Raw genomic sequence first — 18,332 nt, 5'->3', positions numbered from 1 at the left:
TACAATCTAATGAATTATTAAAAAATAATTTATTCTTAACAGAAACAGACTTTAAAGACCATTTGAATAAAGGAAATAATTCTGTAGGTCAGTTCAAATTTTATGTAAAAATTACATTAGGATTATTCCCACCAGTATTTTCTATCTTGACAAGTGGTAAAAATGAACTACAATGCCCTGATCAGCATAGAAAGGAAGAAACACAGGATTGTCTTCCTCCCCTCTAGTCTGGCAAGGTTAATACATCCTAGCAATCTCTGGATAGTATAAGGCAGGACTGAGGTGTAGAGGTGGACATGTATCCAAAATTCAGAACTGGTCTCTAACAAAGATCAAGTTTTCTATAAATAATTTTTTTTTTAGCTGGGCCTAGTACTACAGGTCTGTAACTCTAGCTACTCAAGATGCTAAAGCAGGAGAATCATAAGTTCAGGACCACAAACAGTGAGTTCAAGACTAGCCTGGGTAACTGAGTGAGACTGTTTCAAAATAAAAAGTACAAAGAAGGCTGGGGCTATAACTTAGTTGTAGAGCACTTGTATTGCATGCATGAAACCCTACTATGTTCAATCCCCATACAAAAGAAACATAGAGAGAAAAAATGGAGAAGGAAAGAAACACATAGGGGAAACAGAGAGAAAAAGAAAGGGAGAGAGATAGAGAGAAGAGCCAAAGAAGATTTTGCTTTGGTCTTAAACTATGAATTGAAAGGTGTGAACAAGTGATCTCACTGTATCAGTAAGTACCAGAACCAGCAGTTTCCCTGTATTCCAACACAGAGTCCGGTACAAAATGCTAAGAAGAATAACCTCCTTTACAATCTGAGTCTACTTATAAAAAATTCTGAAATCTCAATAGGCTACAGATATCTGTGGTAAGAGTCTGAGGTGATAGCCCAGTGTTTAAAAGTGCTTGCTGCTCTTCCAGAGGGCCTGAGGCTGCTCACATCCACCTGTAACTCCAGCTCCAGGGGATCCAACATCCTCCTCTGGGCTCCATGGATACCTATACCCATGTGCATAAAAATCACACATACACATAAATAAAAAGTAAAATCTTTTTAAAATGTCTCTGGTGTAAAAAACCTTATTAATTATATTAATAAATGACACAGTTTCTCACTACTGACTGATATTTTTCTATTAATCTACAAGGAATCCAATGATGCATTGCACTTTTCCTTTATTATAGAACAGATTCCCAGTATGTCTTCTATATGATTTCGTTAGTCCAGGAATCTATTTCTTTGGGACAAAAGAGAAATGCTAGAGCTATATCTTCTAAGAATAAGTGAAAAACAGAAGTGATTAAAACATCTAAATATTTTACTTTAAGTCATATATTTGGGAAAGTAAAATTCATCCTATGACTAAAGCTCCTTTGTTTAAATTTCTAAATTGAAGCTTCTAAACAATCACTGCATATTGACTCCCCACATGGTTAATGACAAAGGAAACAGTTCATAAAAATTATTGGATCCCTAAAAGCCAAGAATGTCCCAGACATGGGCCCCGTCTGCAGGGAGAAGACCTTGCACACAACTGACTTGACTCCATATGTCACCAGATTGTGCAGGAGGACCTGTGAGAGGGTCTAAAAGGAGAATAGTGGGGTGCCGTGCACCTAAAGTCCTGATTACTTGGCTTACTGAGACAGGAGGATCACTGGAGCCCAGGAGTTTGAGGCTAGCCTGGGCAACATAGGGAGACCCTGTCTTAGAAAAAAACAATAACAGCAAAACCAGTCTTATAGGCAAACAGAAGAAAGGGGTGGTTTCTGAATGGGTGGACTAGAGAAGGCTCATATAGACCTTAAAGTTTGGCATTCAAGGAAGTGTAAGATTTTCTCCGTAGAAAAAGAGATAGGGGAGTGCTTTTCAGGTAGAGATGAGGACAGAGAAAGATCCTGGGACATAGGTGCATCCGGGCTGCTATACTCCTCTGTGTGTATGGGGGGGGGTATCTACATGATCTCATATGTGTGTGCTGAGATGACACTGATAACATTCAATATTGAATAATCAGGTGGTGACTAGATTACTAAGGCTTTGAATTCCTTATTATGGAGTTTGGCTTCATTTTACTCAGTAAATGAAATTCTTAAAGTTTTGTAGATGATGAGAGCTGTTTAAAACAACTGCTTCACATTTCAGAATTCTTGCAAAAGTACATGTGAAATTTCATCACCCCCCAAAAACTGTGAAGTGTCTAAGGTGTAGGGCATGTTAAATGACTTTATTTGATTATATTCCCATAGATTTGTGCAATTATAAATTGTTAATTAACAGTAAAAAATGTATTCCTGTGACCTATGAGAGTGTCAGTCTCCCTCCTAAACACGGAAACCACTTTCTAGCACATCCTGTGATCACCAGAGGGCATGTGAGTCTTCCAAATTCATTGTCCACAGGAGCCCTGCTTCAACCTCAGAAGCTGGTGCTTTCAGGCATTTGTCTCCAGGCCTTGCAAAACTTAACTGAAAGACAGCTACAAGGAGAGACAAATACTCACTTTACCCACATCTCCTTTGGGGTGATTTTGATGGTCTAGAGATGATCTTACTTGTCGAGTAAATGGATGGTCTTCATGCTTTCTTTTCAGTTGTTCTTTCCTGTGCTCACCTAACGTCAGGCTTTACTTTATTAGATAGAGAAACAGGAAGCAGAAAATCACCGGCTACAACAGGAACTACAGGATGCTCGAGACCAGAATGAGCTGCTGGAGTTTCGAAATCTAGAGCTGGAAGTAAGGCAATGGTGATGGGAATGAAAGCAATCACAACATGCCCTGCTCACTGGGGTCCACACCTGAATTAGGCACTGCAGGTCATGTTCTCATTTGGACCTCACAATTAGCTCAAGATTTTTGTAACTGACAATTGATACTAAATGACTTAAAAACCTTGCCCTGGTCACATGACATGTATGTGATAAAACCTTGAGGAAAGTTAGAACTATGCACTCAGAAACTGTGCCTTTCAGACAAGTTGGGTAAATGCTTTTTTAAATAACTTAAATAGTAAATTCAAACCTCATCATTATTTCATTGTTTTTCAATAATATCCATCAGGGCTGGAGAGATGGCTCAGCAGTTAAGAGCATTAGCTGCTCTTGCAGAGGACCCAGGTTTTGTTCCCAACACTCACACAAGGGCTAACAACCATCTGTAACTCCAGTTCTAGGGGATATGATGCCATCTTCTGACCTCAGTACGAATTGCACAACACAGGTCCAGTTACATACATGCAGGCAATATACTCATACACATAAAATAAAACAAAAATAAAAATAAAATATTTTAAATAGTGTTTATCTTCCACTGACATTTCCTCATTGAGCCATTATTTCTTATACAGGATTTTAAAGTTAAGTTTGAATTTGTTATTAACTTTTTATTCCATAATGGTGCAAAAGAAAGCTAAATAAGAAACAAAAATAATTTAAGAAGTAGCCTAGATTAATTTCAGGTGCTTATTTGGGGTATTGTTTCTTTAAAGAAAACATATCATACCATATTTCCATAGTGTCCCACAAGTCTTGTTGAATGCCTGTGTGACAGCCAAGAACATAAGCCAAACCAGGTGTGGTGGTGCACACTTTTAACCCCAGCACCCCACTTGGGACAGATGTTGGTGAATCACTGTGAGATGGAGGCCAGCCTGCTCTACGGAGCAAGTTCCAAGCCGGATGGGGCTACTGGGAAATCCTGTTTTGTTTTGTTTTGTTTTGTTTTAAAAAAAGAGCATATAAGCAAAATTCCTCTTCAAATTTTCTGTTATTTTGCAAGTGATATTTTTCTCTTGAAGTTATTTCAGATTAGGTCTGGGGGAGAAGTTAGTAATTGGCATGCTTTGGTGAAGAAGACTTCATCTTTGCAACCTGTATATCTTGCTCATAAAGACTGAATGGATTAAACGTGCAGAAGGCTATTTATCAGTCTTCATGCTGAGACCACTGTGTGCTGTCTGAAGGACCTACATATTTCTGCTGTTTAAACTGCAACTCCATTCCACACTTGTCCCTGATCAAAAATTTTTCAAGGATAGATGACACCATTTATAAATTTTCTACCATGTGTAATAGTCTGAGTTGACTGGTTAATTATTTTACATTCAGTTTAACAATGTACATCTTGAATTTTGTTTTTGCTGTTTGTTTCATTTGTTTTTTGGCCAAATGACATATTGATTAACTACTAAAACCTTGTAGAGAGATAATTGATTTAGCATTTACTCAGTTGTTGCTTCTTTTATTTCTTTTCATATATTTTTCCCTGTATTCCAAGGAGAGAGAGAGGCGATCCCCTCCATTTAATCTGCAGATTCACCCCTTCTCAGATGGCGTGAGTGCCCTACAGATCTACTGTATGAAAGAAGGTGTCAAGGTAGGTAGACTGTGATCTTCCATATATGTGGATATTTGAAAATCTGGGAATTGGAAAAGGGAAGGTTGCTTGTGACTGCTCTGTCTTTCAGTCCCTACATCTCATTTTGATTTAAGCCATGTAGAAAATGAAAATAGTCACATCTATTGGAAAGTCAATACAACATAAAATAAATGTGTGACAGATGCATAAAAGGTAAAAGCAAAGAACAAAGACAGCTGTGATTACTTAGATCAGAGTCATTTTTAAAAAACAGAATGGGATCAATATATGTACTAAAATAATTAGCATTAATTATCTAAGAGAAATATGAAAAATCTCAGTACTTCAACAAATGTATTTCAAGTCACCAGATAAAACATATTCTGAATCTTCTTATTGTGAGTTTCTAGACACAGTGAAATTTACTACATGGGAATTTTGAGCCAGAGGAGATCTTTGAAGTCCTCGTGTTCACTGTCTTTTATGATGGATTTAATTTAGGGAGGATTTTTTTTTTCCCTTTAGGAAGGGCTTAGGGTTTATAATGAACATGCTGTTTACTAGATAAAATGTAATTCTTTCTTTAGTGCAAGTGGAATACATTTTAAATATTAAGGTTGAGTGGAAATGTCTCTGTTCCCCAGAAAATGTATTTCCCTCCAGTGTAATGAAAGGCATCAAGGTGATTTCCTCCTGGGTAGATCTGGAGTGCCTACCGCTATTTCTGGAAGATCCTTTTGCCTTCTGCTTGGCTCTTCCTGCCTCCACCCTAATCTGCGCAGTATACGTGCATCAGTTGCCTGCTCGCTGCCCTTGATAAGGAGCCAGGCCTTCCCTTCCCCTTCCCCATGGTAGTGCTGCTGTTTGAACATAAGCAAGAGAGGGGGCTGGGAGCTAATTAGCTAAAAAGGTGGGAAAGAAATTAGACAGTAACGTTTGCTTTCTTTTCTTCCATGCTAAGTCATGTCAGCCTTTAAGCTTCTAAAGTTCCTTGGCTTCATGAAAATGTTTAAATCATAGCAAGTTTCTGATTCACTTTCAATTGACTGAAAAGCAGTTGTCTATATCTTTTCCTGGATTGCTCTTTTCTTAGATGAATCACCAGAAAAACCCTACTCCAATGGGTGCAGCTTATACTCAAGAGAACTGTTTCAAATGTAGTCCAATTGCTTTACACACAGTCAAGGATTGGAGCAAAATTAACCTGTTTCCCATTAGATGAAAATAATGCTGACCATTGTAAAAGAACCACACTAGAGCTTTCTACATGATAATCAACATTCGACCAGACCGAATTCTTCCAATTAGAATAAATGACTTTCATATTACTCTCCTTCGTACCTGAAATTTTGAAAATTGGGCCAAAAGTTGAAAGTTAGCCATTCCAAGGAAAGAGTGGCCATAGTCCAAGTCCTCACCTCATGCTAGACACACACAAACACCTTCATGACCCCACACAGAAGGTATTTATCATCTCCATTTCGTAACTGAGAAAACTGAAAATGAACTGTTCAGTGGCGTTCCAAGTGCTCACAGCTCATCAGAAGCAGAGTGGCAACTTAGAACCAGATGTACCCGACTGAAAACAGAGAAGGGAAAGATGTGTGCCTAAATGCCTTCTCTAACTATGGGCTCCGTTCTAGCCACATTTGCATCTGCCTTCAATGCATCTCCTTGGTTTTGCAGGATGTCAACATCCCTGATCTTATAAAGCAGCTGGATATCCTGGGTGATAATGGGGTAAGCAATATATTGACTATGTATGTGAAAGATGTGAGATGGCCTAAACAGAGGTAAGAAATGCTTCTCAGTATGTCCCGTATAAAATACTAACAGGTGAGACCCCATAGTGCTTAAGCATGTACCTCCCTGAAGAGAATCTGCCATTTCGTGAACAACCTGGTAGAGCGGCCTTGGGGAGCTCTAGAAGGTAGCTGCAGAAATGAGGTGCAGCAGAAAGGCTTTTCATGGAAAGGTTTTAGGTTTGAATGCCTACCCCATCTGCAGTGATTAAAGCTAATCACCACCTGACTGTTGCTTAGAGGCATCCAGTGTAAAATTAATCAGCCAGGCAGTCACAAAGAATGCTAAACACTAGGGTTGTTGGCAGCCCCATAAAAATGAAGCAGAGGGCTATAATCCTTTTTCTTTTTTAATAGTTCCTTCCAGGCAGGGCCAAAGGCTGCTAATTCAGGGGCAGGAACACTCATAGTCACACTAGGTGAATGATACACCAATACATTGAAGAAGTCACCATTTTCCCCTTGAAAAATTATCAAAGGAGAAAAGAGAACGAGTGAAATCACATCAGAACTGCCATGAGAAGGCTGCTCGTTCTTCTGGTTTCTGGTTTTCTCGTAGTGTGGTTATCAATGAAGTCTGTCTACAGCCACAGGAAGCTTTAGGCCTTGCATGGAATCTCTGTGAGGAACAGTTAGAAGAAGGAATTCAGTTTGCTGAGGTCCTTGCCTCCATACTGTGAAGGTGGCACACTTACTTTCCGGTGTCTGGAGCTTTGTCTCTCACCTTACTGCTTTTCTTTTTTTCCTCCCTCACAGAACTTAAGGAATGAAGAACAAGTGGCCATAATTCAGGCCAGCACTGTGCTGTCCCTGGCAGAGAAGGTAATGACTGAAGCTGACATTTCCAGTCATCAGTTGTTCGTTTTACTATCCAGAGAGAAGGGCGGAGGGAGTAAAGAACCCTCCCTGTCCACCTGACTCTGCATTATTGAATGCATAATAATGGGATCCAACCCAAAGAGAGAAGCGCATACCGAAGGCTGTACCAGTTTTGAGTGGATACATAATTTTTATGTTAAGTCCCCTACAAAACACATCATTCATAAAAATTGGAAAACCTTTAGAATTGCATTGTTATCAAGCTATCCTAGCACACCGGCAGGCCAACAAAAAAAGGGTTTGCTGAGAAGTAGTGAAACTGAAGAGGCTCTTGTTGCAAACATCCCATTGGTGCTCACATAGCTATTGTTCCCTACTGATTCTGTGGCTTGGCCTCAGGAGACTTGTCACTACAGTCTCCTCCAGAAAGCCCAACCAAAGGAGTCAGGAGAAAGTCAGTATTGGTATATGCTTGCCCCCTTGTGTCTAACCCTGGTAAATGACATGACAGAAGAAGAATGTCTCAAGAATCAGTCCATAGGCAGGTGCCGAGGTACACACCTGTAATCCCAGCACTTGGAAAGCAGAGAGGAAAGTTCAAGGCTAGCCTGGTCTACATAACAAGACCCTGCCTCAAACAAATGCTTTTTTAATTAAGAAAAGCCTCAACACATAGCTGAGAGTCATGTCTGTGTGTTTGAATAAAAAGTACTGTATATTTTCATCAAAACACTTTCTTAATTTAAAAAGAATACCAATCTTGTTAAAAATTAAGTGAAACCCTGAGCAAATCAGCTCTTTCTAATTTGTTCCTCCTCCCTTTTTTGCCCCTGGCTTTTCTACCAGAGCAGCATAGCTAGAGATGCTCGGTGACTGCTTACTGAAGAAATGAATGAATGAATCTGTTGCCACTCTTACAGTGATACAGGGACAGACACAAAGGAGAAGATAAAACAGTGTGTAAAGCAGTCTGGGTGTTTATTTGGCAATAATGGTTAGAGCGATAGTGTGTCAGTTGGTTGAATTCAGAGGGATTGCAGTTCTTTAATGCCAGGTGGAATTGCCTTGATTTAGGACTGCAAAGAAAATATAAGTTGGTCTTATGAAAGATGTAAACTAGAGAGGTGAAAGAAAGGAGCAGTAGCCTTATGTGATTCTTGGTTCTTAGATTCTTTAGTCTCAAGCAGCTAGGGCCCTTTGTGAGTACCAATGCACAGAGAATGCTCACACAGCGCTTCTTTTGAATGGAACCATCCCACTTTACAAAAGAAATCTGAAGCATACAGAAGGTAGGTGCTCTGCACACAGCTCAAAGTTGATTGAGTTAGTCTGGAGCCAGAGTCCGTCATCTTCACTATTTCATGGAGCTTGAGCATTCCATGAAACCCCAAAGTGGGCTGTGTAGAGCACCCAGGAGCTGGTCCATCAGAGCCATGGCGATATAATGCATGACTCTGCTCATATCATCTCATATCACAGAGTGATAGCTCTCTGTTGAGCACTATGGTAGAAAATAAGGCACCAGATGAATAAGACACAAGCCTGCCATACAGGGCTCTTGATGCGTGCATCTGCTGTTTGTGCAGACCTTTGCAATTGACATTAATATCACCTCCTCTATTTGAGCTTTTCATTTGGTTTTCCAAATGCCAGCATTGATCTTATGACTGCAAATCTGTATAACAGTCTCTATATGAGAGTGTGATCTTTATTCAAAGTGTATACTTAAAATTCTAGCACTTAGGAGCTAGAGAGATGACTTAGTGGTTAAGAGCACTGGCTGCTCTTGCAGAGACCAGGTTCCCAGCACCTAGACAGTAGCCAATAACTGTAACTCTGTTTTCAGGGATCTGACCCCTCTTCTGGCCTCCATGGGCATTGCATGCACAGGTGCACTTACAGGCAGGCAAAACACACCAGGGACAGCACCACAGGCTGCATATGTGTCACTGTTTCTCATATCCAGTTTATAGGTGTCTTATTTTCATTTTACAAAGAATAATTTGCTTTGGGTAGACAAATAATAGCAGGAGTCAACATATAGTTCTAAAGCTCATGATTGAATGACTGAGGTTCACAGTACCCTCAAATGCACCATTTTTTTATAATGAATCTTTTTTTCTGTGATAAATGGGCAGAATTCAAGAAGAGTTAGCAAAATTAACAGTGCATAAGAAACTGTAGCTGTTGAGTGAAATTTGCTTGAAGAGGTTGCCGTGGATATGGGCAGAGAGCTGAGAGAGTCACAGCTCTGCAGTCTCAATGTGCCCTTTTGCTTTTACCATGTTCTCAGCAACCTAGGGTGGCTGGGCATGGTGTCTCTCCAGAGTCTAGAATGAAGAATGTTCAATGTACCACATCATGCATCACACAATAGAGAAATAAAACCCAATAATGGGGCCCACTAATTCATGCAATATATGGTGAGTACCACCTCACACAAAATTCTTTCTTTAATTTTCACAGTATTATTAACACCATTTGACAGTTTTTTTTAAAAAAAACTAGTGATTCAAGGGAAATCAAGTTAACTTTCAAGGCAATGAAACCACTGAAAGCTAAAATTAACTAAGGACCAAAAGGGGTCCCTCCAGAACTCACACACATAGTTGTTATGGCCAGTCACCCTCTATAAGGTGTAAGTTGGCATTCACCTTGATAGACCCCACTATAATAATTGGTTCTATTAAGCCATGTGTATGGTGTGCTCACAGCATAGTACTCAAAGACTAAAATCATTCAGAATGATTATTAATGCCACACCAGAAACACTATGCGTGACAGGAAATATGTCCTTTTCGTGTGATTTGTTTAAAATGTCTCCTCTTAAATATAATTCTTTACCACTTTATTGAAATCATTTCATATATTGAGAATTTCCTTTAACTTCTTATATTCCCTCCAACCTTGAGCTTTTGAACATGTTGTTCCTTGTGCTTGGCATTTCCCCCTTATTTCCCCCCATGTATCCCCCACTGTTCCTTCAGACTCCGGTTTCTAAGAAATCCTCCCACAGGTGCAAAAATTTTGCCAGTCTTTTTCACTGTTGCAGTCCTAATGCCTGACATGTGCTAGATATCAGAAGGCATTTGTTAAATTGCTGATACACTGAAGATGACAGCCTTTTGTCTAAACTCCAAGAGATAAAAATGCATTAAGTTTTCACCTAAGTTCTTGACCCACTTCCTGAGACATAAGGGAAAAGGGCTGAGCACTCCAGTGGGCAATACACAGAATATACAAAATGTCAAACAATTGTGTCAACCTGTCTTCTTAATCCTCTAGTGGATCCAACAGATTGAAGGAGCAGAGGCCGCCCTGCACCAGAAAATGATTGAACTGGAAAGTGACATGGTGAGTCAAAGAGGAAAACATCACACACTAAGTGAGTGGAAGTCGCCTCTTCCAGTTTTATCTGGCATTGATGCACGTTGTATGTAGGCTGTGGAGAAAAATTCCCAGAGGCATCTAATTCCAGCTCTAATCTCCCAAAAGAACATGTCATGCTTGGGCAATTATTTCCAAAACTAATGCTGGAAAAAAATGAATTAGGTATCTTCTTTTTTTCTTTTTCTTTTTGTCTTTTAGGCTGATTTTTTTCTGCTATAGCAGAAATTATTTATAAATAATTATCAAGTAATGATTACAGACTTGGTAGGTGTAAATCTGATTTTAAGAATCCCAAAGCTACATCACATCCATTTAGGATAGCTACTGTCAAAAAAAAAAATTAAAAACTTAACAAATGTTAGCAAAAATGTGGAGCAGCCAGGATGGAGGGCGCTGCTGGGAATGTAAGATGATCCCGAAGCTGTGGAAAGCAGCATGAGGATTGCCTCACAATTGAGTGCATTATTGTATGACACAACAGTACTGAAAAACTTGAAATCAGTGTATGGATGAGTTACTGTCCACCCACATCATTCACAGTAGTCAAAAGGGGAGACTAGCCAAAATATCTACTGATGAATAAATGTATAAACAAAATAAACTGTGTTTATTTAAGAAAAGAATTTAGTCTTAGATGTAGGCTGTTAGACATGGCATCTCTTCTGCCCAGAACTTCCTCCTCACTTGCTTTCAAATACCCCTCATTCTCTCTTGAGCTCTAAGTGCCACTCTCATCTCCCAGCAGACTCCATAGTGTCCAATTCAGGTTATAGTGCGCATGAACTGTGATGACATTCATAAAATAAGCTGCCACAAAACCGTAAACTGTCTTGTTGCATTCATGTGAGGCACTGGAGTCCTAAAACCCAGAGGAAGAGAAAGTGTGCTGGTTACCAAGGATTGAGAGGAAGAAAAACTAGAGAATTGTTAAATGGGAATAGTTCCCATTTTGCAAGATGAAAATTTCTGTGGAAAATGTGATTATATTTCACGTTTTAACTATGCATTTAAATTTTATTTAACTTGTTTTAACACAGTTTTAAAAACAGCTTTCCAAATGTAGGAATTAATTGCTTGTTAACTTGTAGCAAGGTAAAGAATTTTATAACAAGACTTCATTTAAATTATCATTATTGTGAAAACACATGTAATTTGTATCAAATCAGGGAGCTCTATTATAAGAATAATTTATATTTTATAACACTTTATAGTTTATAAATCGGCATCTTATTTTGAATTCATATTTTACCAAGAAATTAAGCTCTAGTGTGAAAGCCTATAACAAGAACTGTTGGTGTGCAAACTCACCCTTGAAAGCTCTTTAAATACACAACTACCGATGAGGCAGTCAGCTTGTAGTGGGTACTGCTGTGGGCACTGGAACCCAGTGGTGGTCAGAAAAACCCATAGCATGATTATTACATCCTTTCAGTGAGCACAAATGGGTTTCCACGAAACCCAATGGGTTGGAAGAAGTTCTTACTCCTTCAGTTAAGTATCTGAAGAAATGATTGACATGCACTTGAGACTATCTGTACCCCCAAAACAAAGTTTTACCTACTAATGACAAGATGATCATGATATGAGAAGCACTGTGGAACTGAGAACAAGGGAGGAAAGCATATTCACGTCTCCAAGCTCACACCAGCTTTGCGCCAGGGGCCAAATGAGCGCTCATCAAATGGCAGTGTGAGCAGAATCACCAGACTCTTTAAATTGTTGTTTGTCCTTGTGCATACTAATCTGAATAAGTTAAACTTGTTTATTACACAGTATTACTGTGTTACGTTTCATGACATTCCTAGAAAAACATACTATCACAATACTCAGTTGTTGTCCTCCACATTTTCAATGTAACAGCACCAGGACTCCCTGCAGATGCCAAAGTCTACAGAGGTCCAAGTCCCTTACATAAAATGGAGTGGCTTTGCATAGAACCTGCACACAAACTCTTGTGTGTTTCAAATCTGATTATTTATGATTCCAATTTATGATGTAATTGCTCTATAAGTAGTTATTTTGCTCTATAAGGGATGGTGAAAGCAAAAAGTAGGTATATTCAGAAGACGTAATGTTTTGTTCTAGTATTTTCATGCCATACTTGGCTGAGACCTTAGCTGCAGAATGAAGAATAGCAGAAATCCAACTGTACTCATGCACATAGACTTATCATTTAACACTCAGCATGTCAGAATCTATACTTAATTCCTTACTCTCAGATCAGCATAAAAGTCTTTAAGAGCACCCTACATGGGCCCATCTTTTATCAATGTGATCTTTTATTGTAGGAACAATTCTGCAAAATAAAAGGCTACCTGGAGGAGGAATTAGACTACAGAAAGCAAGCTCTTGACCAGGCATATATGGTAGGTACAGTAAGCAGTGGGGACTCCCAGTGTTCTCATTTGTTTATTCATTTCTGTGACAAAACACTCTGAGCAATACCAACTTGGGGAGGAAAGGGTTTATTTGTCTTACATCTCCCGGATCACAGTTCATCAGGGAACCCAAGGTAGGAACTCAAGGCAGGAACCTGGAGGCAGGAGCTGGAGCACAGGCCATGAAGGAATGATGCTTACTGACTTGCTCTCCTAGCCCCTGCTCAGTCTGCTTTCTTATACAACATAGGCCCACCTACCCAGGGTGGCACCACCCACAGTGGCCTGGGCCCTCCCAAATCACTCAGTAATCAAGAAGATGTCCCACAGACATGGCCACAGGTCCGTCCAATGGGGGCAATTCCCCAATTGAAACTCCTTCAACCCAGGTGTGTCAAGATGACACTAAAGCTATCCAGTACACCCAGCATTCATTACTCTAATGATGGGACTAAGATCTCCTATTTCATTTGTCATGTAGTTGAGCATCACAGCATTCCTGTGGTTACTGATTTCTACTTCTGGTTTTAGAACAAAAGCATCCCAAGATCTTTGCTGTTATAATATTCTTATATTTTATAGATAATTTTAATTCATTTTTAATTAAATGTATGGTGTTAAATAATAGATGGAGGACATATTGAATGCTAATCTGATTAAAGAGGAATTTTATTAAATCAAATATAGTCATTTAGGACTCTAGTAAGAGAATAATAAAGTAATGTTTGCTGCACATTTTTAAATTCATTTATTTCTCAAAATAACCTTTAAAGCCCAGACAATATTATTATTCATGTTCTACATAGGAGGGAAGCAAGGATTGTAGAATAAAAACCTTGCCTGAGTTGGCAGAAAAGTATGGTGTAGATCTGACCTGGGAATCTGTGGCTTTTCTGCTCATAACAACCACAGCAAGCGAGGTTGTAGTGGGAAGTAGACTGTGCCCTTTCCTCCATAGAACATCATACTTACTAAGGCTCCTGTTCCATCCCTCTCCTTCTATAAAGCCCCTAACACTGGAGCTCTTCTTTCTTCACTCCTTATACCCCATTCACATGTATCCATAATAATCGAGCAGAAGACTAAGAACGAGCTAGAATATTTGAAGAAATTGGCAACAGAGGTTTTTATAATGCTTTTATACTTTTGGGGAAAAGAGTGAAATACTGAGCCCCTGATTTTAACAGAGCTGACTTAGTCTTCCCTCTCCAAAGTGAGTAAGAGATTTTGATACTGTTTAATGAGGAAACAAGAGAATGAGAATTGGTCACTGATTAGAAAATTTTTAAAGGAAGTTGTTTTCCTCTTTTCCTACCCTGTTACCCTTGTCTCTCCTGCCCACAGAAAATACAATTAGGCTGGACTGCTGAAAGAAACTAAAGAGTCCCCATTTGGGAAACCGTATTTAACTTCACAGGTGACGTGTGCTTTGTCCAGGACCAATGATAGGAAAGCATTGCCTCACAGGACATTCCTACTCAGTTCTGTCAGAATTACAGGGAATAAGACGATAGATTTGGACAACTGTATCTGAAGTGCGTATCAGATGCATGCACACACGTGCACACACACACACATACACACCAGACACACAAACATACCACACATGCATACACAGCACACACACATACACACCACACACATGCACACTATACATACACCACACATACCACGCATATACACATCACATGTACACACATGCACACACCCGACACACCGACACACCACACCCACTGCCATTCATACACTCACACTACACACATCATACAAACATACACATACCACACATGTACACACACCACATACATACCCATACATATAGAGATTAAAGAAAGTAGATAATTCATCTGTCAAACAGAGGACTCAAACATGTAAGCAATCTTGGTATATTAAAAAAAAAATAGAGCAGTTTCTGGGAAGATGGCTCCTCTGAGTTTAATTCCCAGCACCCATGTAAAACCTAGGTATAGAAGTGTACACCTATAATCCAATTGCTGGGGAGGTCAAGGCAAGAAGATCCCTGGGGCTTGTGGCCTGTTGCTCTAGCCAAATTGGTGAGCTCTATGGTCAGTGGGAAAGCCTGTCTCAAAAAATATGGTGGAGATTCGTTGAGGAAGACACCTGATGTCAACTTATGGCTTCCACATTCACATGCATGCCTGTGCATCCCTGTGTTTGTGGACCTGCACACACATGTACACACACACACATACACACACACACCACACACATACACACACACACACACACACTTGAAAAGAATTGTTGGACAAATGAGAGGTGAAATTTCATATCTGAAGCATATCTCAAATTTCAAGTATTTTCTATTACTGACACCTATTCCTAATACCATGGACATTATGACATATGCTTTCAAATAGGTACAGGGTTTTCAGGTAGGAAAGAATAATCTTATTTTCAGTTATACTTGAGAAGAGAGGGAGGTATAGTCATTATAACAGAAATTTTCTACAAATGAAAGTCCAGTCACTCTTCCCAGCCAACTAGTCCAGCCTTGGAAGACAAAAGAAAAATGAAGAAGAACCCAATAGAGGGATGCTTTGGGGAGCCTTTGTCAAAAAACTCCAGTGGACTTTCATATGAACATTTGAAAATTGCCCTGTTCTGACTTTTTTCTAGTTCCCTGTCTAGAACTTGTAATGCTAATTACTCTTACCTTTACTTCTCCTTCACATCTCCTATTCATAATTCAAGGACTTTCCTCTTCCCTTAGAGACAAGAGTTATGCAATTTGGGAGTCTTTTAGATAGACCCACTAAAGGGGTACTCCAATTGCCTCACCCATTCCTCCCTGTTCAGCATGGAAGAAGCCAGAGTGGTCAGTGGCCCTATTCCCTATTGGCAATTTGGTAACCCCCTCAGAGGATGATGTGATAAGAAGAGGTAGGCATAGGCTAGGCAGTTAGGGTAAAAAGGCCCCAAAGAAATGTAGCCAGTTTCTTGGCTAAATGTCAAAATGTCCTTGGGCCTGTGAGCAATATGCTCTTTTCCAAAGGCCAAGGATGTTGGAAGTATTTGGGAGCTTGTATCTAATCCTTGAAGGATTTGGGGGTCGCCTCTTCAGAGGGGGGAATGTTGGAGGGGAGGGAGCAGGCATGTATTTGATCGGAACATCTTGTATGCATGTGTGAAATTCTCAATAAAGTTTTTGTAAAAATTACAAAAAAAAATGTGCTTAAATGAACAGGCTCTCAAGAAAAGGAACAACTGTCCTTCACAGAGCAGTTTGCACATTGTGCGGATGGCATTTGTGGAATCTCATAAGGGGAGTGCTCAGAGGGGAGTTGGGATGGAGACACTTTGAACTCCTCCCATCACTAGGATCCCATGAGACTGAGGCCCCATGTTCATGTCCACCTACACAGGTGCACCCCACACCATACCTAAGTGCTCAGTCCCAAAGTTAGACTTTTCTGATTCTGTTTGCCAGAGAATCCAGGAGCTAGAAGCTACTTTGTACAATGCTCTGCAGCAAGAAACTGTTATCAAGTTTGGTGAACTGTTAAGTGAAAAACAGCAAGAGGAGCTGAGGACGGCGGTAGAAAAGTTACGGCGGCAAATGCTGCGGAAGAGCAGAGAGTATGACTGTCAGATTCTCCAGGAGAGAATGGAGCTCTTACAGCAAGCCCACCAGGTGAGGACCAAGCCCTGTACCTGTGTAGGTTAGTCCTAAGCAAGTGGGACTTAGCCCTAAGCACTGATGTAAGTATGGAGCAGCTCAAGACATTGTGGGAGATGAAAATGCATAACTATTGTTTCCCAGAATTGCTCAATCTAGGGTGACAGGTTTGTGATAAAATTCAATCTTAAGAAAGCATGGCATTTCAGAGACACTGCATGAAGCCATCTGCTTTAGAAGGACTTTGTTGGACACTGTGGATCTCTTGTAGCCTGACCACTCCCCTGTACAGGGAAGCAGGACACTGTTTCCACTTTACTTGTTTGAGCCCATAGCTGAGCCTGTGGCAATAATCAGAACACGGTAAAAGAGAGCAAGGGCCCTTCTCTGGGTTCTCAGTACAAGCAGCAGTAGCAAAGAAGCCTGGAGGCTGTTGTACACTGCCTGGCTTTGCTGTCAGGAACCAAAGGCCTGAGTTCAGAAATGAAGCACATCATTTCTTCTCATTGTCACAAAAGTTCTAGGAGGTAAGTATTCTTACTATCCCAACTTTGAAGACAAGAGTATTTAAAAAATGTACTCAGGATGTAAGTACCACTGTCAAGATTACAATCCATGTGTACCTGACCTTAAGACCTGTGTGCTAACCACCATACAATACTGTCATATACCTCTTGAGTCATTCATGACTTACATGATTAATCTAGACTGTCAAGACACAAAGTAGGCATCTATTACTTACTTGTAACCAAAATTCCTCACAATTCTTCATTTATGTTGTAGCTTGCCCGGTGAGGAGTGGAGTCCTAGTCAAAAGCAGATTCAAAAGAATTCCGTAATTCAGGGCAAGAGTGATATAGCTCACTGGTTAAGAACACTGGCTGCTCTAGTAGAGGACTCAGGTTCAATTCCCAGAACCCACATGGTGCCTAACAACCTAACTCCAGTTCCAGGGAATCAAATGCCCTCTTCTGGCCTCCATAGGCATTGCATGCAGTTGGTATAACTAAATGCAGGCAAAATTCTCAGACACAAAGCATAAAAATAAATAAATCTTAAAAAAAGAAATTAAGATGTTCTCTTATTATAAATTTCATAATCCAAGTTACTATGCTATTATATTTGGTATTCAAAGTTGTAATAATCTGGTGGCACATATAAGAGGCAGAAATTAGGGTTATTTTACAATATCAGTAAGAACAGACCCTGGAAACCTGACCACACCCTCTAGGTGTAACTAGGAGCTTTGGGTTTTTTCCCAAGCTAGCAGGAACTCAAGTCCTTTGTCCTCAAAACATGCACACGCAAATACGTATTTCTATCAGAGAGTTTTCCGAATTAACAAAAATTTGGAGTTTGACCCATGGACAGTTTGTAAAGCCTTTAACAATAGATATTCTCTCTCTCTCTCTCTCTCTCTCTCTCTCTCTCTCTCTCTCTCTCTCTCTCTCCTGTCAAGGGATAAAAATATCTTTTGTAGAATTTTTGATGCTGTAATAGCGCTTCATCCATTCTAACAAATTGGGAGTTATGTTTTGGAACCACAGATATGTTTTTAAGATGGACTAAGAGTTATAATAAAAATCTTGTCATCTCATTTTGAGGTTTTCTTTAACCAGTTAACTGACACCTCTCTCTTGAAAGAATTGTACTTTTAAGTGGCTCAGTCTGGGTTGATACAGTGTTTCTGAGCCTCAAAGAGTCCCCTGATGTCTTCTGTCTTTCAAACAAATGATCACTAAATGTGCCTTTTCTGGGTATTTCTTAGTCTCCTCTCCCTTTAACTTAATGGTAGATTTATTCCAGAAGGCTTTGACAAGGATGCATCAAAGACAAGTATGATACAATTCTGACATCTAAATTCTAGAGCCCATCACTATTTATTGGACATTTGTGCTTTGGTACTCCAAAGAAAATCCAAGTTCTCTCTCTCTCTCTC

The 18,332-nt window shown here is 39.8% G+C and overlaps 1 protein-coding gene across 4 annotated transcripts in view; it reads left to right on the top strand.

Moving 5' to 3' along the window:
• The window catches only part of Jakmip2 (janus kinase and microtubule interacting protein 2), a 187,975-nt gene that overhangs the window by 152,269 nt on the left and 17,374 nt on the right, over positions 1–18,332 (top strand). For all 4 annotated transcript variants that reach the window (XM_029559754.1, XM_029559753.1, XM_008825241.2 and 1 more), the window contains 7 exons: positions 2,646–2,744; positions 4,284–4,382; positions 6,051–6,104; positions 6,923–6,988; positions 10,271–10,339; positions 12,664–12,741; positions 16,205–16,408. In XM_029559754.1, coding sequence (XP_029415614.1) covers positions 2,646–2,744; positions 4,284–4,382; positions 6,051–6,104; positions 6,923–6,988; positions 10,271–10,339; positions 12,664–12,741; positions 16,205–16,408 — 669 coding nt within the window. The remainder of the gene's footprint in view (positions 1–2,645; positions 2,745–4,283; positions 4,383–6,050; positions 6,105–6,922; positions 6,989–10,270; positions 10,340–12,663; positions 12,742–16,204; positions 16,409–18,332) is intronic.

This window comes from Nannospalax galili, unplaced genomic scaffold (assembly GCF_000622305.1).
Source record: "Nannospalax galili isolate Female #2095 unplaced genomic scaffold, S.galili_v1.0 scaffold128, whole genome shotgun sequence".
In the NCBI taxonomy this organism is placed as follows: Eukaryota; Metazoa; Chordata; class Mammalia; order Rodentia; family Spalacidae; genus Nannospalax; species Nannospalax galili.
This window is presented reverse-complemented; position numbering and strand designations above follow the sequence as displayed.